The sequence below is a fragment of the Dendrobates tinctorius genome, unplaced genomic scaffold (assembly GCF_039654945.1).
Source record: "Dendrobates tinctorius isolate UK_male_01 unplaced genomic scaffold, ASM3965494v1 ptg000155l, whole genome shotgun sequence".
NCBI classification, from domain to species: domain Eukaryota; kingdom Metazoa; phylum Chordata; class Amphibia; order Anura; family Dendrobatidae; genus Dendrobates; species Dendrobates tinctorius.
The window spans coordinates 24430662-24456562 of record NW_027361822.1 but is presented as its reverse complement, the minus strand read 5'-3'; the positions used below and the strand labels follow the sequence as shown (position 1 = coordinate 24456562).

Sequence of the window (25901 nt, the reverse complement as noted above, 5' to 3'; positions counted from 1 at the left end):
TCGGCAGTTACTGCAGATTTACCCTCTACTTTTAAAGGGAATCTGTCACCTCATTTTTGGACTATCAGCTGCCGACACCACCATCAGGGGCTTATCTATAGCATTCTGTAATGCTGTAGATAAGCCCCCGATGTAACCTGAAAGAGAAGAAAAACGAGTTATATTATACTCACCGGGGGGTGGTCCTGTCTTCGTCCGATGGGTCCGGTGCCTCCCATATTGTAGCGGTGACGTCCTCTTGCTTCCCGTAGCGGATCTGGCGCAGGCATATTTTACCTGCCCTGTTGAGGGCAGAGTAAAGTACTGCAGTGCGCAGGCGCCAGACCTCTCTGATCTGGTCTGGCGCCTGCGCACTTTAGTACTCTGCTCTGCCCTCAACAGGGCAGAGCAAGTGCGCCCTCGCAGGAGCCACGATGGGAAGCAAAGAAGAGGACGTCACCGTTAGAAGATGGAAGGCGCCGGACTGGACCGCGACACCCATCGGACCGCGACTGGACCCGGACCGCCCCTGGGTGAGTATAATATAACTCATTTTTCTTATCTTTCAGGTTACATAGGGGGCTTATCTACAGCATTACAGAATGCTGTAGATAAGCCCCTGATGGCGGTGCCGGCAGCTGATAGTCGAAAAGTGGGGTGACAGATTCCCTTTAATCACATATTCAATAAAATACTAGGGCTCCCCCTTCCTCCGTTATAGATCTAGACAGAGCTCACAGGGCATTACGCCTCTTGGACTTAGACCCCAATAAACTAAGAGATGTCATCTGTCAAGTCCACTACTACAAAGCTAAGGAGGAGATCCTGCTCAAATCCAGGGACAGTTCTGCAACAATATAAAAAAGCTAGCGGTTGATGGTCCTCCCTGACTTGTCTAGGTAGACATTATCAATGAGAGCAGCATTGAAACCACCCACAAACGCCTTCAGGGAGCGTGATATCCCCTACCAGTAGGGTTTCCCATTCTCCCTTCAAGTTAGACACAATGGATGCTCAGTCAGACTACTCACCCTAGGAGACCTATCAGAGTTTTTACAATAACTTAATCTGTGGCGCCCCTGAGGGTTCAGTCGCCACAGAGGTACTGCACCTCCTCCTGAGGTGTGGTACCCCACCATCCAGGTAAGGTGGAGACACCTGACCACACTCCAACACCTGCATCCCACACAACATAGTAGTGTAGCAAAGCACCTTTGGTGGCTCCCTGCTTGGAACACGAAGAATGCTGGGAGGGGAGTGGAGCCTAGTCTGCACAAAAGAGAGGGAGATGATTAGGACTAGGTCAGTCTGTGAGAGGAAATCGCCTGAGTGGGATGGATGGAAGGAGGTGCTGCAGCAGTCTCCTGTGACCTGGAACTGCTGGCACTGGAAAAAGATATAGAATGCCTGATTCTCCATAAGAAGAAAGATTTGTACGGAACGTGAGGAGAAGAAGAGAACTAAGGACTACGGTCAGAGCAAGGCCCTTCCTCAAGTTTTAAGCGCATGGCCGGGGTCCGGTCCCCGAGGTTGTATGGATACTAATGGTCCTGCAGCAGACACCGGAGGAATAGAAGTTGTCACCACTTTATTCCCACACAAGACTTGGGGGCACAACAGCAACGTGAGTGAGCCGGGACTTGGTAGCAAGGAGTCCCCGAAGCAGGCTACAGCTGTCTGCCATACAAGTAGAGTTCAAAGGAACATCTTAAAGGAGGAACTTGGGTTTAACACACAACCACAAGTACTTCATTAAAAGTGCTAGAAAGGAGACTTTCAGAGAAGGCATATGTTGGCGGAGTGTTGGAACAGAGTACTTCATCTTGCCTGGAGGTTGGCTGAGCCCCTGACCTGGAGGACACAGCACCGAGGCAGGCACCTATATGCACAACAGAATGAGTAAAGCTTTGGAACTACATGCCCTGGTGTCCTCCGCTTATTCCTGTGCCAACCCACTCAGCACTGCTACATTTCTGTGCTTAACACTGCACCATTAGGCTCTCCTCACTAGCTCTTCATCTACACTGTGCCCTGGGACAACAGCCCTACCTGTGGAGGGCCACAACATCATTGCTGCACCACACCATCTGTCCCAGAGGATCTGTCTGCAGCGTCGGCTTAACACCTTCATTGCCGAACACCACAGGTGGCGTCACGTATCATCCACTTATAAACTTTAATCAGCCACGCTTATCACCATTTCCTTTTACATGGGCACCCAGGGCCACGGACCGGGTCACCGCCGCTGTGACAACTCCCATTGAAACCCACAGGCCCGGTACCGAGTACCCCACGCCCCTGGTGGGCGACCCAAATCTCCCACAAATATCCATCTCCCAATAGTCACAGTTTTTCACACTGTCCTCAGTTCTCATGGACAACAGACCTCATCATGGGCAGGACAGGAAGGCTTCATCTGTTACTAATCTCCCCCAGTCACCAAGCACTCCTGGAGACAGCTGCAGGTGCCCAGAAAAGGACCTTGATCCTGGAAGCCCATGTTTAGCTACTTACTCCATCTGAACTTCCTGTTAGTCTAAGGATAGCCAAACATTTTCTCCTTGAAAGGAGTCGGGTGGAAATACAGGTAGCTCCACAGGGGAGCACATACAAATATTTGACAAATGCATACAGTGCTTTGCGAAAGTATTCGGCCCCCTGGAACTTTTCAACCTTTTCCCACATATCATGCTTCAAACATAAAGATACCAAATGGAAATTTTTGGTGAAGAATAAACAAGTTGGACACAATTGGGAAGTTGAACGAAATTTATTGCTTATTTTAAATTTTTGTGAAAATTCAAAAACTGAAAAGTGGGGCGTGCAATATTATTCGTCCCCTTTACTTTCAGTGCAGCAAACTCACTCCAGAAGTTCATTGTGGATCTCTGAATGATCCAATGTTGTCCTAAATGACTAATGAGGATAATTATAATCGACCTGTGTGTAATCAAGTCTCCGTATAAATGCACCTACTCTGTGATAGTCTCAGGGTTCTGTTTGAAGCACAGAGAGCATCATGAAGACCAAGGAACACAACAGGCAGGTCCATGATACTGTTGTGGAGAAGTTTAAAGCCGGATTTGGATACATGGTCTGACCATGCTCCCGTATTCTGTTCTCTCGTTATTCCCAGTCTACCCAAACTTTTGTGATCTTGGAAAGTAAAGGAATCCTTGTTGCTGGACTTGGTGTGCACCCAGGATGTGACCAACAAAATGTCAAACTTTGAGGAAGACCACAAATTTGACAAATCTTCTCCCACAATTGAATGGGAGGCACCGAAATGCGTTCTTAGGGATATATTTATTAAACATGGTTCCCGATTCAAGCAAGATAGGGCACATAATCTCAATCTCACTCTGCGCAAAATAGAAGCCCTTGAGGTAGCCCACAAACATGCCCTCTCCACAGCAACCCTCCGAGACCTATTAACAACCAGACAGGAAGCCAAAAAACTATTAGACTGGGGATATAGATGCTATCTTCGGGTCTGTAGCAGTAAGTTTTATGAACATAGCAATAAATGTGGATGCATGCTAGCGAGAGCTCTAAAATCCCAACAAGCAATAACATTCCAAAAATAAAAGACAACTCTGGTCAAATGCTAAATACAACGGAAGAGATCACTACTGAATTCAAACATATCCCGTTAATACTTCCTTGAATGGGACAGACACACCTAAGACACAAGCACATAACCCTTTAAAAACATCTTCCGCCTCATCTCTAGATTTTTAACAGAGTGCGAATTGCTGTTGGCTACCCAGTCGTTAGCGAGCGGAGAAAGCCCGGGCCCAGACGGATATACAGTTAAATTCTATAAAACATTCCTTCCCCTCCTTTCACCTCTGCTGCTGGGAGGATTTAACCACGCTTCCTGCAAAAACCCTTTCCCTCCTCAATCCACAGAGGCACATATTACTGTTCTCCCGAAAAAGGGTGGGAACCCACATTTATATTCTAGCTATAGACCCATCTCGCTGCTGAACGTGGAACTGAAGATATACGCGAAAATATTGGCAAACAGGCTGCGACCTTTCTTAACCAAAAACATACACTTGGATCATGTGGGTTTTCTCAATGGGAGGGAAGCTTGAGACAACACCTTAAAGACAACTGATATTATTCATCATGCCCAATCAAGAGGTGTTCCTCTACTAATACTTTCGTTAGGCATTGAGAAAGCGTTCAATAGAGTCTCATGGCATGCCATATATTACTCTTTTAAAAAGCTTGGGGTAGGGGACCCTTTTATAGCCAAAATCATGGCCCTGTATTGCAATCCGTCAGCTAGGCTGAAGATAAATGGAACAATATCATCACTTTTCATAATAACCAATGGAACAAGACAGGGATGTCCCCTGTCCCCCCTCTTATACATCCTAATGATGGAGCACCTGCTCTCATCAATCCGCGATAACCTCGACATCCAAGGGGATTAAGGTGGGAGATAGAGCATTTAGTGGTTGTGGTGGATTAAGCTTCTGTTTCTAACAACGTGATCAAAATTACTTAAAGGGTGTGTCGTAATTCACTTGACAGATTTTGCGGTTGTTTTGAAGTGAAGAAACAAAGGAACAATACAGACTTCGTTAGAAAGCTGTATTATGCGTACTTTGGTGTAAAACCTGGTGATCAAGACAAATCCACATGTAGTGTGTTCTGCAAGGCTTTCCTTTTGGCATGCCTATGATCTGAAGGGAACTGCGAAATCATTGTGATGTCTGCTACCTTTGTAAGTGCGACAAAGAGGGATTCAACCTTAAAAATAAGAAGGAAATTATATACCCGACCACCCGCCAGTGCTTCGCCCTGTGCCTCACGATCCAAGAATATCTGTCCCTTCACCTACAGAGAAACTTAAAGATAAACTTAATTCAGAAGATTCAGAACATGAAGCGCAGGATTTTGACGAAGACTTTCACACTAGTTCCAACGAGCCACAGCTTTTTTGACAGCTCGTATTAAATGATTTAGTAAGAGACTTGGACCTTCCTTAACAATCTGCAGAACTTTTAAGCTCTAGACTAGAGTAAAATAAACTGCTAGCTTCTAGCACCTGTATTTCAGGCATCAGAAGCAAAGAAAAGGAATTCCTTCCATACTTTTCTCAAGACGGTGCTCTAGTGTATTCCAGTGATGCTCCTGTTCTGATGGAAAAAATGAAAATTGAGTAGGAGAATCTTTATTAATTCATCCATAGAATGACTGAAAGCTGTGCTACTACACAATGGCAGCAAGTATGCTTCAGTGCCTGTGTGGAATTCGGTGCACTTGAAGGAAAGCAATGAGAATTTAGACTTTATTCTCAAGAAACTTAACTACAAGAATCAAGAATGGTCAATATGTGGTGAACCGAAAGTTCTCTCTTTGCTCCTTGGGCAGCAAGGGGTATGCACAATGTACCCATGCTTTTTGTGTGAATAGGACAGCCGAGATAGGACTCATCACTGGAGGCAAAAAAGTTGACCAATGACATCTTTGCAACCTGGACTCGATTACATCTTTAAGGAAAGTTTATTTAGTCTCACTAAAGGTCTCCTGCCACCACTCAACATTAAGCTCGAACTGATGAAGCAGTTTGTGAAAGCTCTACCTAAAGAACTAGAAACTTTTAAGTACCTCTATACCAAGTATCAGGAACTGTCCGAAGCAAAACTGAATGTTTTTGTAGGTCCGGATATTCGGAAATTCATGAAGGATGACAAGTTCGCAACACAAATGAAAGCTGTTGAAAAAAGGCCTTGGGAATCAAATGTAACTTCAAATTCATCCAACCCAAGGCTTTGAAACGTTTCACCATGTTCTACACAATGGATCCAAAATTTAAGTCCCTCATGTAGAACATGCTGAAACGTTTTAAAGTCAGGTGTTGTCTGATGAATTTGAAGTTACACTTTTTACATTTTCATTTGGACTACTTTCCTGAAAACCTTGTTGCTGTTAGCGAAGGATATCAAGGAGATGGAAGGCCAATACCAAGGTAGATGGAACATGAACATGATCGAGGCTGGATGCCTCACTGAGAAGATCAGCAGGAAGAGAAAAGGTATCAATAGAAGCTTTGAAGAGAAAAAGAAAAGGCGCAAGAATTAATTTCCAATAAAGATGCAGAACGAATATTCAATAAATTTTTATATATAATATTGTGTACATTTTTGGGTACAATATAGATTTTTTCCACTCATCTCGCTTGTATGTAATTTCACGCACGATTTGTGCAAAATCAAAAAAGAATACATCACGATTAGTCATTGGATTTGAACCTGTGATTAAATATCACAGAAACTAAAGTCTATCTGACAAAACTAAAGTCATATTCTTAATCAGCAACATAAACTTAATATAAAACCATAAAGACATAGTTGGCACCAAAACTACTGTATACCAGTGTTATAAACACGTTTTTACTTTCTGATTATCTGTTCTAAGATTACAACTTTGCAACTGTATATGATTTGGTAGAATGTGAAAAAAAGCAGCGAGTATAAGCAATAACTAGATTTCACTCCAATATGGGGAAATGTACTTTTAGGACTAGAATATGAAGTTTTGATTGCAAAGAGTACATATAAAATATCACAGTGATTGACGAATGGAAGGATAAGGACAAAGAAGGTGTTAAGAGTTCATAATCAGTCTACGAAAAGGCCATTTGCTAAGGCTCAAACTTTTATGACAGGCCTTATATAGCTAAAAAGTGGTTATAATTTTGTGAAAAATTGCCATAATTAGAGAATTGTATCCAAGCTACTTAATCCCAAAATGAGGGAACAGAATGGGCCGACCTCTGCTCCAGCAAAATGTAAATGGGAGGAAGAAGTATGGCTAATAATTGAAGAACAATTATCTAGAATACTAAGACTTTGCTTTATAAAGCATAAAATTTGGCAACTGTTCATTATACATAGGATTCATTTAACACCAGAGGTCTTGTAAATGTAGAATAACAAAGGGTCCTAAAGGTCAGGCTACATTGAGTGTCACCTATCATATGCTGTAGTTATGTTTTAAAGTGCAAATCTTTGTACGGTAAGCTACTGTGGAAATTGATGGATCCAATAATAAATGTATAGGGGTATAAAAAAAGAAAAAGACAGCAGTTCCTAATATTGGAGAAAGAAAACTACTATACTTAGAACGGAAAGTGATTTAAAAATACACATATTCCACAAGATGTTCCTACAGAGAAGGAATAAATCATATATGTAATTAGTAACTTGCAATATGAGCAAGTTTATTATTGTAAAATAGTCAAAAAAAAGTATTTTGTTTTATTTAGGGGGTTGCAATATGTGTGTCTGTGTAGTGTATACAAAAATATACAGCAAAACAGGAAATATTCCATGCACATGGAATATTACTTTTTAATTTTGTTTTCAGCCAACAGATGTTTATTTGTAACCACATATATTTTTCCATTAAAATCTAAGTTCTAAATTGAAGAATAAAACACACTTCACTGCGCTTATGCTAGAGAAGTAACAGTGGAATAAAGGCCAAAAAACGCAACAACCAAGGTTATAATTGAAATATAGCCTTTAACTGATGTTGCACACAGTTACTGATAAACAGCGGTGATGCTAAAACTACACAGACATTGTGTGAGTTAAGCTCATTAGCCCCTAGAAACTCCAAATCAATAAAGGCCAAAAATCACACTCAAGGCAGAGATTACAATGGCACACACTAGCTGACAGATGGTGGTGAGGAAGTAGTTAAACCACACTCATTGCACTCTAACCCGCATCAATGGGGGACGGCAGTTTTGGACACTTACTTGCAGTAATAAGGTGCCGGGTTGCCGAGTTCAGCTCTCAGGCAATGAAGCAGCGTGTGACATGTGGGAGCGCGCTCTCAGATCTACGCTGGTTGATAAGATCCAGCTAACAAGCGAGGACAGAGAGCAGCAATCCTATATTTGTTCCATCTGGTCTCTCATATATGCCTCCAATATAGTGGATTTAAGTCTATGTAACCACTCTGATGCAGGCGATGTTTAAATCTAAATTGTAGCAGAGTGGGAGGAGTTAAACTGGAAGGCAGGGGGTTATTAGGACGGGCTAGGGGCAGTGCCTGTAACCTTGATGAAGAGGGACCGTGTCCTTCGAAACGCGTCGTTCAGACTGACCCCTCATACTCCCCGTCCAGCCTAGCAGCTGGTCCCGTGACGTCACGCTCCCAGCTGTCTGTTCCCTGCAGTGTGTGGGCGGCGGTGCTACGGCCGGAGCCCGCCGTCAGCCTCTGCCCTCACAGAGCTCCCTGCCTCTGTCCTCGCCTGTTAGCTGGATCTTATCAACCAGCGTAGATCTGAGAGCGCACTCCCACATATCACACGCTGCTTCATTGCCTGAAAGCTGAACTCGACAACCCGGCATCTTATCACTGCAAGTGTCCAAAATTGCCGTCCCCCATTGATGTGGGTTAAAGTGCAATGAGCGTGGTTTAACTACTTCCCCACCACCATCTGTCAGCTAGTGTGTGCCATTGTAATCTCTGCCTTGAGTGTGATTTTTGGCCTTTATTCATTTGGAGTTTCTAGGGGCTAATGAGCTTAACTCACACAATGTCTGTGTAATTTTAGCATCACCGCTGTTTATCAGTAACTGTGTGCAACATCAGTTAAAGGCTATATTTCAATTATAACCTTGGTTGTTGCGTTTTTTGGCCTTTATTCAACTGTTACTTCTTTAGCATAAGCGCAGTGAAGTGTGTTTTATTCTTAAGTTTGCTATATTATTCTTCAGGACTTGCACAGCGCCTGGTCTTCACTAGCAGCTATTGCAGTAGTTTTCTTAGGGGAGCGCCAGTGTGTAGAATTTATTGTTTTATTGTTTTAAGTTCTAAATTGCTTTACTTTTCTCGCTTACTTATTTTTATTTACTTTGACTCTGTTTCCTTGTACAATTTGTCAACAACATATATGGTTTCCGTGCACATGACTTTTTGTGATGGTCAACAAAATATGATTTTCAAAACCATTTAAGATGACATTTGTGACTGAAACATTTCCACATTCTGAATATCAATATAGCTTCTCCCCTGTGTGAGTTTTCTGGTGCCTAACAAGATTTGATTTATCTGAAAAAGGTTTCCCACATTCTGAACATGAATATGGCTTCTCCCCGGTGTGAAATCTCCTGTGTCTCACAAGAACTGATTGATCTGCAAAACATTTCCCACATTCTGAACATGAAAATGGCTTCTCCCCTGTGTGAATTCTCCAATGTCTAACAAGATTTGCTTTCTCTGCAAAGCATTTCCCACATTCTGAACAAGAAAATGGCTTGTCCCCTGTGTGAGTTTTAAGATGTCTAACAAGATATGTTTTCTGATTAAAACATTTCCCACAATCTAAACATGAAAAAAGATTCTCGCATGTGTGGCTTGACTGGTGTAAAGTGAGATTTGATCGATCTACAAAACATTTTCCACATTGTGAACATGAAAAAGGCTTTTCCCCTGTGTGAAATTTCTTGTGTATAACAAGACTTGATTTATCTTCAAAGCATTTTCCACATTCTGAACATGAAAATGGTTTCTCCCCTGTGTGTCGTCTCTGATGTTTAACAATGCCTAATTTCTCAAAAAAAAATTTCCCACGTTCTGAACATGTATATGACCTTTCCCCTGTGTGAACTTTCTGATGTCTGATAAGATGTTGCTTATCTGCAAAACATCTCCCACATTCTGAACATATAACAGGGTTCTCCCCTGAGTGAGTTCTCTTATGAGCAACAAAATTTGATTTATCTGAAAAACATTTCCCACATTCTGAACATGAATATGGCTTCACTGCTGTGTGAATTTTCCAGTGTTTAAGAAGACTTGATTTATCCGAAAAACATTTCCCACATTCGGAACATGAATATGGTTTCACTGATGTGTGAATTCTCCAGTGTTTAACAAGACTTGATTTATCCGAAAAACATTTCCCACATTCGGAACATGCATATGGCTTTTCAAATGTGTGCATTCTCTTGTGTCTAATGAAACTTGATTTATCTATAAAACATTTCCCACATTCAGAACATAAATATGGCTTTTCCCCAGCGTGAAATCTCTGGTCTGAAACAAGATTTGATTTCTTTACAAAACTTTTCCCGCATTTGGAACATGAATATGGCTTCTCCCCTCTGTGAATTCTCTTGTGCCTAATGAAAGTTGATTTATCAGTAAAACATTTGCCACATTCGAAACATGAATATGGCTTTTCCCCAGTGTGACTTTTCTGATGTGAAAGAAGACAGGATTTCTGGTTAAAATATTTTCCACACACTGAACAAAAAAATCTGTTCTCCTCTGTGAGAATTTCTTGATTTTTTCCATATTCTAAACCTGAAAATGGATTCCTTTTATTTTTAAGGCCCCTTTTATTTCTCTCAATAGTCTGTGATGAATCACAATATAGGAACTGGTTAGAAGAATCCAATGATAGATCTTTGTTGTGAAGGGATGATGGTATATTTGGGATAATGGCATTCACTTCAGTTATAGCTTGTGTGATAACCTGGTCTTCTGATTTCAAAACTGAAGATGTCAGGTGTCCCTCTGATCTTCTGATACAGTCATCTGCCAAAAATAAATCCAAGTATTATTTTTAAATTTCCTTAAAAATTATATTCTTATAATATTTCTATATAAAATATTCATAGCATCAGCAAGTTATGTGGCAAAATTCTGTTATTTACTAAGACTAAAACAGTTCACAATCTAACAGTGGACCTCAAAACATGAATCAGTAGAGCACAATGTTAAACCCTCTTTGTTCATTCTACCTCCTAAATACTGGAATAAAAAGCCACTAAAAAATGATATGTTGCCCAAAATGATATCAATAAAACTTCTACTCATCCCACACTCACATCCACAATCTGTCAATGGATAAATAGAGGGTTTCCACATTACCAGTAGCTAAAAGAGTCTTGAAAAGCAACATGGCTTTCATAAACCAATCCAGCAAAGTCCACACTCCCAAAGCCAAATGTCCCCCTCACTTCTTAGGCTTGTTTGGCATTGCTGTAGCAGTAACTACCATATTTTTCGCTTTATAAGACACTCCGGATTATAAGACGCACCACAAATTTTGAGGAGAAAAATAAGAAAAAAATATTTTTTAATAAAATGGTGGTGCCTCTTATAATCCTTGCATCTTATGACTTACCGGGGTTGGTGGCTGCAGTGCAGCGGGGTCCCAGGCTCGCTGCTGGAGGAGGTAGGCGTGGAGTGATGCTGCAGGCCGCATTCAGGGATGAGGGGGGCTCCGGTGTGCTGTTGCTGCTGCCGGGTTTCTCCGCGTGTCCGGCGGTTGCTGGCAGGTGCTGCGGGTGTCTCAGATGCCCAGTGGTCTGCGTTGTGTGCCCGGCGCTGCCCGGGGCTCTGCCGACATTGTGCGACAGGCCAGAGCCCCGGCATTTCCTCAGTTTCCTGTGTGTGCGCGGTGGTGCCGGTAAAAAAAATGGCCGCTGGCGCATGCGCATATGGGATCTCGGGACCCAGTTTTCGAGAGATGAGATCTGAAATCTCATCTCTCGAGAGCTGGGTCCGAGATACCATCTGCGCATGCGCCGGCGGCCATTTTTTACCAGCACCACTGCGCACACACAGGAAACCGAGGAAATGCCGGGGCTCTGGCCTGTCGCACAATATCGGCAGAGCCCGAGGCAGCGCCGGGCACACAACGCAGAACCGCTGGGCACCGGAGACACCCGCAGCACCGGCCAGCAACCGCCGGACACGCGGACGCCCCCGATCACAGCCTATGGTAAGGCATGTCCGCTTTGTAAGACGCACCCCCGTTTTTCCCCAAATTTGGGGGAAAAAAAGTGCGTCTTACAAAGCGGAAAATATGGTATATAACATTTACTGTGTACATTTGTCCACGAGCACAAGCTGCGCAAAATGTCATGGACAACAAAATTGCAATTTTTACTCTGGATCATCCACTGCCCTAATTTCCAGAAAGTACCTGAGGGGCTAAAATAGTCACTATTGCTATAGATGAATTCCCTAAGGAGTATAATTTCCAAAATTAGAGTCACTGTATGGGGTTTTCTGCCATTCTGGCAGATTAGATGGACTGCAAATAGTGTCCACAAGCTATTCCAGCAACTTGACCCAAGCTTAACCCCATACCCAATAAAAACCAATGGGGACCCAAACTTTTGTTCTGCAAAATGTCTGTAAAATGGTCATAGTAAAGGCTAGGGGGCTGCAAAAGGAAGCAAGATGGGGGTAAAAACAGGACAATTGCCCTGCAAACAAATGTGGATAGTAAAATGACTTAAAATAACATAGAATAAAAAATAATAATAATAATAATAATAATAATAATAATAATAATAATAATAATATTGAACCAGGAGAAGGAAGTCCAAGTGGAGGAGGAGGTGGAAGAGGAGGAGGTAAGGACACTGTTTTTGTTTTTTGATCTAATACAGTCTCGTGCATAGTGATCTAGTAGTGAAGACTATGTAGATAGTAAAGATTTTACCACTATTGCTGTATTTTTTTTTTTTAATCCAATAAATTTTTATTGAAATTTTCAAAGACAGAAATGATCTTACAGAAAGAAAACCAAAGATCATAATATAGACAGACAAAAATGCAAACAACAATAACAATAACAATATCAGACAATGAGACCGTAGGAAAAGGAAGGGAGGGGGGGGAGGGGGGGGGGATCCGGTAAGACTCAAGAAATCCTAATCCGATCCGATGTATAGACTAAGTACTAAACTTTATGGGAGATGCCAAGGGGTGGGAAACCCAACCCGCCCAGTTCTTCATTACCCTGTCTCTGACCCCTGCATCTAGTGAAAGAAAGTACTCATGATGAAATGTTGAGTTAAGTCTGACCACCAACTCCGCGAGGGTAGGCGGGAGCGGGGCCTTCCATTTAGCAGCGAGGCTAATCCTAGCAGCCATCAATATATTCGAGACCAAGGGTACGAATTCTAGGGGAAGTGTTTTGATCCCAATGTTTAGAACTGCCAGTTGAGGAGATAGAGGGAAATCAATACCCGTCACAGATTTAAGTAAGTTTGAGACAACTAACCAAAAGGGAATCAAACTAGGACATTTCCACCACATGTGAGCCAAAGTACCTCTTCCTCCACACTGTCTCCAGCACAAAGGGGAGAAATTCTTTCCAAATTTAGATAAAGTAATCGGGGGATAGTACCATCTAAGATGAATCTTTTTTAGTGTCTCAAGGTGGTTGATACATTTAGATGCCCGCTGTATTGCTTTTATTCCCGCTCTCCACTCTTCATCCGAGGCGTGAAAAGATAAATCCTCCTCCCAACACGACATATAAGTTGGTCTTATAGGAAATAAAAGGTTATTACAAGCTTTATATATAGCAGATAAGCCCTTGTACTGGTGAGGGTTGGATAGGAGAAATTTTTGAAAAGAAGAGGGGCATACAGGTAATAAGGGGAAGGAGAGGCGGTGTATTGATGATAATAAATGTTTCACTTGGAAGTGTTGGAAAACCGTTTTCTCTATACCAGAGAAGTTCGAGTATAATTTGGAAAAGGACGAGAAGGTACCCTCCCACAACATATCTCCCAGTGAGTGGATACCAGCCTTCATCCAGGGAAGGAGATCGATATAGGGTATGTGAAAGGACAGGGCCTTGATATTTATCAGGCTCGGCGGCAGTGAAATCCAATCTCCCACCACTCGCCTCCAACCTACAAGGGTGGCCTGCATTGTAATTAGCGGAGGGGAATAAGGCGTCGGCCGGAGCGATTCTGCCTCTAGTAGGCACCGTAATGAGGACCCTTCGACAAAGCTCGATTCTATCTGTATCCAGCCCAAATTCTCAAGCGGGGTTGACCACCACTTTTTCACCGCTTCTAAAACAGCAGCCTTATAATACCCGGCTATGTAGGGAACTCCCATGCCACCTTCCGTATATGGAAGATACATAATTTTACCCGCTACTCTAGGTTTTTTATTAGCCCAGATATATCGGTTAGTAATATTTTGGAGTTTAGTGAGGAATTTGGAAGGAATTACAATAGGGAGGGAACTAAAATAATAAAGAATTTTAGGGAGAAGAAACATTTTAAAGGCTTGGACGCGGGCTATCCACGAAAAACCCTATAAAGGGTGTCTAGAGATTTCGGAATTTAGGGCTGAGACCAAGTTTCCCATGTTAGTTGAGGCGATATATTTTGAGCGGGTAAGGCCTCTTTCACACTTCAGTTCTTTGCATCAGTTCAAATCCGCCCAAAAGGCAGACAAGCCTGAACTGATGTGAACGGATGGCACAGGATCCGTTTTCAGACGGATCCTGAAAATGAGGAAATTTAAAGGAAACGCTGGTCGGGAAGGAGAGAGAGAGAGAGAGAGAGAGAGAATATTTTTTTCTTCATTTTGTCCAGCAACCAGAAAGAATATCGGGTTAAATTAGTCTCTGGAGGATCCGCCAGAAAAAAAAACGTTGCAAGCTCCGTTTTGAAATCTTTGAGGATGGTGACGGACAGCAACTTTTGGGGGATCCTCAAAAAAAATGGATGAAACGGACAGCCATCCGTCACAATCCGCCATTAATGCAAGTCAATGGGGAAAAAACGGATCCTCAAAAAAAAATTGAGGATCCGTTTTTTTTCAAAACCTGGTGGATTGTGACTGATTGCAAAAAACTGAAGTGTGAAAGGGGCCTAAGGGTTATTCCTAAGTATGGAATTCCGTCATCCCGCCATGTAAAGGGGCGTTCTGTTTTCAGTCTCTCTTGAAGCGGCGAAGGGACTGCTATGGGAAAAATAAGAGACTTAGTCGCATTAAGTTTATAAAAGGAAATTGCTGAGAATAAGGACAGAGAAGTCATAACAGCCGGTAAAGATTTATGCAAGTCAGTACAAGTGATAATAATGTCATCTGCAAATAAGCCAATCAAATGGTGGTGTGAACCTATATGATAACCTGAAATATTTTTGTTAGATCTTATGGACTCAGCCAGGGGTTCTATAGCCAAAGAAAATATAATCGGTGACAGGGGGCAACCCTGACGGGTTCCGTTAGTGATCTGGAAGGGGGAGGACAAAAAACCTGAAGATAGCACCCTAGCATTAGGGTTAGAGTATAACGACAGAATAGCCAACAATATTGGGCCATCAAAACCGAACTTTTTAAGGACAGAGCTAAGGTATCCCCAATGTACCCTGTCAAAAGCCTTCTCTGCGTCCAATGAGAGAAGCACACCGGGGACACCCATCTTTTCAGCCACGTCAATAACGTCAATCATACGTCTAGTGCCATCTCCAGCCCTCCTACCGGCCACAAAACCCACCTGGTCTGGATGAACCAGGGACGGGGTAATTACATTCAATCTAGATGCCAATAATTTAGAAAAAATTTGTACATCACAGTTCAGTAATGAGATGGGACGATAATTTCCCGGGTCCTCTGTAGATTTACTATTGCTGTACTAAAAACTGAAGAAACAATACAAAGGATCAATTGGATCGAGAAGGCCACATTCACTGTAACTAGTGTAGAGCAGAGGGTCAGAGCAGTTCAGTTAAAGAGAGTGACTTGCACCTGAAAGAGGCGTACCTACGCCCGCAGGAAATGTGTGGCGAATTGCTAGTGGGACTCCTAGATTCAAAGCCTTTGAACTAAATAAAAGGTGTACCAAAAATTAGAAATGAGGGACTGCGATACACCCTGGAAGACACGTAGACCAGGGCCTCACAATAAATTATTTGACAAGTGTTAAAGGATTATAAGTCTTAAATTGGAAAAAGATTGAGACTTTTAAACTTTAAAAACATTGTACAAAAGATAGAATCTGTCAATTAATATATGTAAAGAAGCCATCATGTTGTGGACGGTGGAAGAGATGTAAGTGACCAGAAGGAACAGTCATTTCCATTAGATGACATTGACATTTGAAAAATAAAACAAGATGGGACAAAGTAAAAACCTGACTTGGTCTCAGAATACATTTTTGAACGATTTTAAAAAGATTGTGAATTGGATTGGAAAAAGATTGGAAGATGAGGCCCTCTCCCATGACTACTGCGTACACACGAATGGTACAGTGATACTGTGAAAGGCCATTTGATCAGTATACTTTGCCTTCTGTTGGAAATCTGTCTACAGATGACCATAAACAGTCTGAATTTGCCAAAGAATGCATGGAAAGAAGCCATCATGTTGTGTGAAGAGATGTATGTGACCAGAAGGAACACTCATTTCCATCAGATGATAGTTATATGAGACAACGAGAAACAGAACAAGACGGCAAAAAGAATGAACTTGACTTGAACAAAACTAAAGCTGTTGGCGTGGCTGGTGATTTACTGTATTAAAGGAACTCTGCACCAACCTGTATTACGGGAACCCTGCACCAGCCTGTATTACGGGAACCCTGCACCAGCCTGTATTACGGGAACCCTGCACCAGCCTGTATTACGGGAACCCTGCACCAGCCTGTATTACGGGAACCCTGCACCAGCCTGTATTACGGGAACCCTACACCAGCCTGTATTACGGGAACCCTGCACCAGCCTGTATTACGGGAACTCTGCACCAGCCTGTATTACGGGAACTCTGCACCAGCCTGTATTACGGGAACTCTGCACCAGCCTGTATTACGGGAACTCTGCACCAGCCTGTATTACGGGAACTCTGCACCAGCCTGTATTACGGGAACTCTGCACCAGCCTGTATTACGGGAACTCTGCCCCAGCTTGTATTACGGAAACTCTGCACCAGCCTGTATTACGGGAACTCTGCACCAGCCTGTATTACGGGAACTCTGCACCAGCCTTTATTACGGGAACTCTGCACCAGCCTGTATTACGGGAACTCTGCACCAGCCTGTATTACGGGAACCAGGGCTGTGGAGTCGGTAAGCCACAGTTGCGACTCCGACTCCTGGATTTTATCAGGCTCCGACTCCGACTCCGGCTCCTTCTTAAATGGCCAATTCATAACAACAAATTTACTGTTGTAAAATATTAAACATCGTGCTTATTCAGTTTCTCACCATCATATAAGTAATCAGACCACTTAGAGCAAAAACTACATTAGAATACAATTAGAATATAGCAAATAACTTTTATAAACTTTTCTAAACTGTAAGTAAATATGCAATAAACACTTTTATGCAGTTAATAAGAAGAAATCTATAAATTTGTCCTCAGAAAAAGTATTGCCTCTGTCAGATCCTCCTTCATGGATGCCCTCAAATCTGATCTAATTATTTTGAGAGCAGAGAACAACCTCTCTACACTAACTTGTGTTGGTGGCAAAGCAGTAACCACTCGGGCAACATCTCTGACAATGTCAGGATACAGAGGAATCGCTTGTTGCACTGTTATTTTTGATGAACGGTCAAATTTCTCAATTTCTTTTAGTGCACATGAAAAATTCTGCTGAAATGTACTGGCTGTGTTCCTTGATGGGGATGACTCTTCTTCTATGCGGGAACGCTTTGCACGGTCCTTGTGATCCAAATATTTTTCGAAATTAAATTCTTCATCAGTTGATGATGAGGGTGAAGATGTGGCAGGATGACCAAATTCTTCTTGTTCCTCCTGACTGTTCTGCAACCCTTTCATCCTTACTGCTATTTCAAACAGAGCTTCTTTTCCTTTACTTAGCTGTTGATCATCTAGAAGAATCCGATGCATTGGGTCTACATAAACAGCTGCCAAAAGAATGTTATTTTGTAATAGTAGCTCCTCTCTCCGTTTCATTGATGTAGCAATGCCACTTGCAATTAACCCTCCTCTTTGGGACAGGCGAAACATCAGGTTCTTCCACTCCTTTAAGAAAATACCTGGAGTTAAGTCCTCTGCTTGTAATTTTTTAGTCACTGTAAATGGGTGCTCTAGCAATTTTTCCAGCTCAGTCACCTGATTCCACTGACTTTCATTTAGCGTCAGTTGAGGGTTAGCCATGTCTACAAGAAAGGTTTTCAGTTCAACCAAGCGCTGAATCATTAAGCAAGTACTGCCCCATCGTGTGGCTTGATCAATAATTGCCCCTTTTCCAGCACGTCTCTTCAAAATTGAGTCAACTTTAGGGGTTCTGGCAACAGTAGCCAATTTTCTCACCTTGCCAATCAGTGCAGCAGCATGTCCTTCTTGCAGACTGTCTCTTATAGCCAGCTGTAGCGTATGCACAACACAGCGCATGTGATGAATGAAAGAACATATTGACACAGTTTCAACAAGATCATCTAAACTATCATGTTGCTGTTCATCTGAAGCAACTTCAGTTTGCTCCTCAGTTACAATACTGTGTTCCTCTATTTCAAACATTTCTGTGTCTGTGGACCCAGAATGTTCTTCTAGCTGCTGGTCATCATCATTACTCTCATTCATTAGCTTAATAGTACTTATCATATTTGAAGCATAGTCAGTTACGACAGAAAGAACTTTCTCTTTTTTAAGTTCATAGTCTTGCAGAACCTTTTCCACCAAGACCTGGAGAAACTCACTGGTGTGATGAGCTTTGGTGTCTTTTACTACCAATGTCTTGGTAACTATTTCATTTTTGTCACAAACAAATCGGACATTGATGGCAAAATAGTTCACTCTGTGACGTGTGCAGGCATCCATTTTAAGAAACAGAAAGCGTCCCTTGAGAGTTTTTTTAAGTTCTTCCTTTTGTTTAAAAGCTTCTTCGATTACTAATTTTCTAATACTCTCTCTCTCCAGAGAAACACCAAGCTTGCGGGCCATTTCCCCATTCAGACACATAAAAGCTGGTCGTGAAAATAATGAAATAGGCACACTATCCTTTACAACAAGCTCTATGATCTGTTTTTTAAATGTATCTACTGTCATTGTCACAGTAACTTTGTCACTGACAAAATATCTTGCAACTGATGGCTGCAAAGTTCTCTGCTCCTTTGTTTGGCTGGAAGAGCTGGGCACTGGTTCATTGGTTTGGATGCAGTCTTTCTCATCCACTGCTTTCAGTACTTCTGGATGAAAGCGCTGTAAATGTCTCTTTAGATTAGAAGCTCTGGTAGGAGCATTTTTATCTTTGCCTGAATATGCACTCATCTTGGCTTCACAGCATTTGTTTTCGTCTGGATCATTTGTCATACACTGACAGACATAATGTTTTCTATCTTGAGTGTTGGTGAAATGTTCAAATACAGCTGATTTAATGTGATGCTTCTTTGACATTCTCAGGTTTTTAATTCTGCATTCACAATCCAAATGACAATTGTTTTTCCTAAAAACAATTGTACAAAATTATTGCCAGGTCGTACAACTGATATAGTGGTCAGTAATACTGTTATTATTCCTCATGTACTCACAGTTAACTGATGCAAAGTTTGTTGAAAGGATAATACTTCTTACAGTCTTCCTCTTCTGAGTAGCAGGCAGCTGTGAGATGCTTGGAAGACGCACACCTAGTATGATCTAGCCTAGAGGAGGAGCTTTACTACTAAGAATTTGCAACACATTTTCACTTTCAGTTTCATACATTGTAAGTAGGGGGGTTGGGGCAGCATGAGGTTAACCAAGTATAAGATTAGATAAGGGCAGTGGAGAACAGTGACACACAAGAAGTAAGAAATGTCTCAATCTCCAGCAGAACTGCTTATCACTGTTGTTCATAGTTTGATAGAACATATATATTTGAGTAACATTTATAAAATTCATATGAAAGTTCAATTATGAAATATTAATACATTTTTTTTAAAGCTGGAGTCGGAGTCGGTACATTTCTACCGACTCCGACCAAAACTAACTCCGACTCCGACTCCACGACTCCGACTCCACAGCCCTGACGGGAACTCTGCACCAGCCTGTATTACGGGAACTCTGCACCAGGCTGTATTACGGAAACTCTGCACCAGCCTGTATTACGGGAACTCTGCACCAGCCTGTATTACGGGAACTCTGCACCAGCCTGTATTACGGGAACTCTGCACCAGCCTGTATTACGGGAACTCTGCACCAGGTTGTATTACGGGAACTCTGCACCAGGTTGTATTACGGGTACTCTGAACCAGGCAGTATTAGGTCACTGTGCACTAAGCTGTATTAGGTCAATCTGCATTAGGCTGTATGAGGTCAATCTGCACCAGGCTCTGTCACAGCACTTTGCACCAGGCTCTTTTAAGAGTTCCAGGCTCAGAATGGAATGGCGGCGACACCCATGATCCGGCATTTACACATGTCAGATCGCATGGTGCACCAGCCAATTACAGTCATGCCAATACTTGGCATGGCTGTGATGGCTCCGGAAGTGCCTTCTGCCTAAAAGGTTATTAATTGGTTAAGCTGTAACCTTTCAACAAACTTTATTCATCATCCAAACAATGCATATCTAAAGGCATATCTAAAGGCATATCTAAAGAAGAATATAATGCTGTCTGCAGAACCTGCAGGGCACAAATCAGATTATCTAAAGCTGAAAATGAATTGAGGCTTGCAAGAGATGTCAAAAGCAATAATAAAGGATTTTGGGGATATGTCAAAAGTAAAAGAAAAGTCAAAGATGCTATAGGATTTTTACAGGATGAAAATGATGAAATGGTAAGACAGGATGTTGAGAAGGCTGAACTTTTAAATTCCTATTTTGCATCTGTTTTCTCTCAGAAAGGAAATGTAACATCAACTGTTATTCACTGTCCTATTAAGGGAATAGAAGAATCCAGGATATCTATAAACAGAAAGATAGTGAGGAAACACTTAGCTAGCCTAAATGAATTCAAGTCTCCAGGTCCAGATGAATTACACCCCAGAGTACTGAAGGAGATAGCAGAAGAAATTTTTGAACCCCTCTCTATAATCTTTGAAAATTCTTGGAGAACAGGAGAAGTGCCAGAAGACTGGAGAAGAGCAAATGTTGTTCCTATCTTCAAAAAGGGGAAGAAGGTGGACCCAGGTAACTATAGGCCGGTGAGTCTGACTTCTATACCAGGAAAGATCTTTGAACAAATTATTAAACAACATGTATGTCAATACCTGGATAAGAATGAAGTGATTAAACAGAGTCAGCATGGGTTTGTAACTAATAAGTCATGTCAGACTAACTTAATTTCCTTCTATGACGGTATCACTGATTGGTTGGATCAAAGAAATGCTGTAGATATAGTATATCTTGACTTCAGCAAAGCATTTGACAAAGTCTCTCATACAATCCTTATTGAAAAAATGACTAAGTATGGAATGGACAAGGCAACTGTTAGGTGGATTCATAACTGGCTTAGTGATCGGACCCAAAGAGTGGTCGTAAATGGCTGCACATCCAGTTGGAAGAATGTCTCAAGTGGGGTACCACAGGGCTCTGTCCTGGGCCCTGTATTGTTCAACATCTTTATCAACGATTTAGATGAAGGAATTGAGGGTAAACTGATTAAATTTGCTGATGACACAAAGCTAGGAGGGATAGCTAATACTAGAGAAGAGAGAGAGAGGATTCAAAAAGATTTAAATAAACTGGAGAAGTGGGCAGCAACTAACAGAATGGTTTTTAACAGGGAGAAATGCAAAGTACTACATCTGGGCAATAAAAATGGAAAAAGCATATATAGAATGGGAGGAATAGGGCTAAGTGACAGCACATGTGAAAAAGATTTGGGTATAATAATAGATCACAGACTGAATATGAGTCAACAGTGTGATGCAGCAGCAAAAAAGGCAAATGCAATTCTAGGATGTATTAACAGGAGCATACAGTCTAGATCACGTGAAGTCATTATTTCCCTCTACTCCTCTTTGGTCAGACCTCATCTGGAATATTGTGTCCAGTTTTGGGCACCACATTTTAAAAAAGACATCAACAAACTGGAGCAAGTTCAGAAAAGAGCGACCAGAATGGTGACCGGTCTGCAAACCCTGTCTTATGAGGAAAGGTTGCAGGATTTGGGAATGTTTAGTTTGCAAAAGAGAAGACTGAGAGGAGACTTAATAGCTGTCTACAAATATCTAAAGGGCTGTCACATTGTAGAAGGATCAACTTTATTCTCATTTGCACAAGGAAAGACTAGAAGCAATGGGATGAAACTGAATGGGAGGAGACACAGATTAGATATTAGAAAAAACTTTTTGACAGTTAGAGTGATCAATGAGTGGAACAGGCTGCCACGAGAAGTGGTGAGTTCTCCTTCAATGGAAGTCTTCAAACAGAGGCTGGACAGACATCTGACTGGGATGATTTAGCGAATCCTGCTTTGAGCAGGGGGTTGGACCAGATGGCCCAGGAGGTCCCTTCCAACTCTACGATTCTATGATTCACTACGAAAAAAAGTCAGTGTACTGGCACTAGGTGTCCAGTACAAGCCCCGAACGTTACAGTTTGGGATCCCTCATCTCTAGTAGAGACCCTAAAATCAAAATTCAGCAACACAGAAGTGAGAGAAGATAGATTCATGAAATAGGGTACCAAGATTCTAGGAAGTCAACAGCATCATTACCCTCTGCTTTTTCTATAGGGGTTCATCATACGAATAATATTTTCTTCAAGTGATTTTCTAAGTTGACACCAAATTTTACATATACTGTCATTTGGCTTTTAAATTCAGAGCCCCATACCAGGAGCTAGGATAGAGCCTCCAGGCTATAAACTCTGGCTGAAACAGATCTCACTCCAACAGAAAAAATTCCAATGCCCAAAATTAGGGGAACAATTTTGGGTAGAGGAGCATGGACCGGTTTAGCGGCAGAATGGTGGCCACATGATTGTGCAACAGCCAGAGACTGATGAGAATCTGTGACTTCTCTACATTTAGTGGTTGCTACTCACCTGGGTAGTCGTATGTAGGAATCTCCACTTTACACCACTCCTCATCCCCTACATATGTCTCTGTAGTATTAATATGGGTCAGATCTTCACCCTGAAACAAATATAGTAGAAGTCACAGACAGGTGGAGAAGTCACATCTATGATCAGCTCTAATCCTGCCAACTCCACCGTTCTCATTACACAAGTATAAAACCTATAATACTAGTGGATAAAAAAAGACTGAGCACAAGACCTTCACAGCCATCTACAAATCATAGGGGAGATCTCATGACACCTTCTCTCCATCTACCTGATGATCCTGAGGGACATCGGGATTTTCTTGTTTACAGTCCTGTGGAAGAAGAGGACGGGGACATCTCTCTGGTGTTGTCCTCTTACTGGAGAGATCTGGAGGAAACACATACAGGGACTGAATTCACTCTTCAAATACATATACAGTGGGGCAAAAAAGTATTTAGTCAGTCAGCAATAGTGCAAGTTCCACCACTTAAAAAGATGAGAGGCGTCTGTAATTTACATCATAGGTAGACCTCAACTATGGGAGACAAACTGAGAAAAAAAAATCCAGAAAATCACATTGTCTGTTTTTTTTCCTTTTATTTGCATATTATGGTGGAAAATAAGTATTTGGTCAGAAACAAAATTTCATCTCAATACTTTGTGATATATCCTTTGTTGGCAATGACAGAGGTCAAACGTTTTCTGTAAGTCTTCACAAGGTTGCCACACACTGTTGTTGGTATGTTGGCCCATTCCTCCATGCAGATCTCCTCTAGAGCAGTGATGTTTTTGGCTTTTCGCTTGGCAACACGGACTTTCAACTCCCTCCAAAGGTTTTCTATAGGGTTGAGATCTGGATACTGGCTAGGCCACTCCAGGACCTTGAAATGCTTCTTACGAAGCCACTCCTTCGTTGCCCTGGCGGTGTGCTTTGGATCATTGTCATGTTGAAAGACCCAGCCACGTTTCATCATCAATGCCCTTGCTGATGGAAGGAGGTTTGCACTCAAAATCTCACGATACATGGCCCCATTCATTCTTTCATGTACGCAGATCAGTCGTCCTGGCCCCTTTGCAGAGAAACAGCCCCAAAGCATGATGTTTCCACCACCATGCTTTACAGTAGGTATGGTGTTTGATGGATGCAACTCAGTATTCTTTTTCCTCCAAACACGACAAGTTGTGTTTCTACCAAACAGTTCCAGTTTGGTTTCATCAGACCATAGGACATTCTCCCAAAACTCCTCTGGATCATCCAAATGCTCTCTAGCAAACTTCAGACGGGCCCGGACATGTACAGGCTTAAGCAGTGGGACACGTCGGGCACTGCAGGATCTGAGTCCATGGTGGCGTAGTGTGTTACTTATGGTAGGCCTTGTTACATTGGTCCCAGCTCTCTGCAGTTCATTCACTAGGTCCCCCCGCATGGTTCTGGGATTTTTGCTCACCGTTCTTGTGATCATTCTGACCCCACGGGGTGGGATTTTGCGTGGAGCACCAGATCGAGGGAGATTATCAGTGGTCTTGTATGTCTTCCATTTTCTAATTATTGCTCCCACAGTTGATTTCTTCACTCCAAGCTGGTTGGCTATTGCAGATTCAGTCTTCCCAGCCTGGTGCAGGGCTACAATTTTGTTTCTGGTGTCCTTTGACAGCTCTTTGGTCTTCACCATAGTGGAGTTTGGAGTCAGACTGTTTGAGGGTGTGCACAGGTGTCTTTTTATACTGATAACAAGTTTAAACAGGTGCCATTACTACAGGTAATGAGTGGAGGAAAGAGGAGACTCTTAAAGAAGAAGTTACAGGTCTGTGAGAGCCAGAAATCTTGATTGCTTGTTTCTGACCAAATACTTATTTTCCACCATAATATGCAAATAAAAGGAAATAAAAACAGACAATGTGATTTTCTGGATTTTTTTTCTCAGTTTGTCTCCCATAGTTGAGGTCTACCTATGATGTAAATTACAGACGCCTCTCATCTTTTTAAGTGGTGGAACTTGCACTATTGCTGACTGACTAAATACTTTTTTGCCCCACTGTAATTATAGGCCATGTATATTTAGTTCTGTCTATTACCTGGTGATGTGAGGGGCTGGGGAACCTCCATCATGACGTCCTTGTACAGATCTTTGTATCCTTCTAAATACTCCCACTCCTCCTTGGAAAAATGGACGGTGACGTCCTGACACCTTATAGGAACCTGACACATACAATGATACTGTCATCCCCCGATCCCTTCATAGCGTTATTCTATAATGTCCCAGCATTCCCAGCAGTGTCACCTCTCCAGTCAGCAGCTCAATCATCTTGTAGATGATTTCTAGGATCTTCTGGTTGTTGATGTCCTCATGTATCAGGGGATGAGGTGGAGGCACCGTGATTGGGCTCAGGGGTCTTCCCCATGCCTCAGACACAGGGTCCTGACAGCGCTCACTAGAGGTCTTCTTCACTACTGTGTAATCCTGGTTATGGAGAGACACATTAATAAATCTCACTACAGACATTTCCAGAGTCCTCACCTCTCCAGTTCTGTCCATCTGTTATTCCCATAGATAAGAATGATGTAATGTGACGTCATCAGAATCTCTCACCTCTCCAGTAAGCTGGAAGAGGATCTCTAGGGTGAGGTGCAATATCTTCTGCGCCATCTTGTCCCTGTCCCTATCCTTGACAGGTCAATCAGAAAAATTCTCTTATATAGAAAATCTTCACCAAGAGGATCCAATATTGTAGATACCTGAATGGGAAGATGAGCTGATGTAACATCCTAAAGAAACCCATGTTATATTACAATTACTGCAGATAATAATGAAAAACATATGAGGAGATGGAATGTGTAGATTTTTTTTAAACTTAAGGGTGGAGCTAAGTGTAAGGGCATGGACAACCAGCATACCCAAAAAAATCACTACAATCTACACCAAAAAGCAGAGTAAATTAGCAAAAAAAAAATCCTATAGCTTAGTAGTTTTCGGACCATAACATCTACTTTTCTTTTGAGTGCTGGTCAGACCGAGTAAAGGGGATGGAGGTGATTGGCCGAGGGATCATAGAGCAGAGGTGAGAAGTCACAGGGGATCAAATATAGAAGGAGACACACGTGAGGGGGTTAATGTTAATCACCCCTTTTATGCAAATTGTCTCTTCAGAGAGGAAGAGGACTAGAACTCTAGTGCCACCTATTG

General features: G+C 42.1%; 1 protein-coding gene across 1 annotated transcript in view; it reads right to left on the bottom strand.

The window, feature by feature from the left end:
• The window catches only part of LOC141051190 (uncharacterized), an 86554-nt gene extending 61301 nt beyond the window's left edge, over positions 1-25253 (bottom strand). The window contains exons 1-5 of the mRNA XM_073548054.1: positions 24999-25253; positions 24793-24916; positions 23006-23103; positions 22717-22807; positions 9018-10554 (exon numbers count right to left, since the gene is read on the bottom strand). Of these exons, the coding sequence (XP_073404155.1) occupies positions 9018-10554; positions 22717-22807; positions 23006-23103; positions 24793-24916; positions 24999-25253 (2105 nt within the window). The remainder of the gene's footprint in view (positions 1-9017; positions 10555-22716; positions 22808-23005; positions 23104-24792; positions 24917-24998) is intronic.
• Positions 25254-25901: the final 648 nt, after the last annotated feature.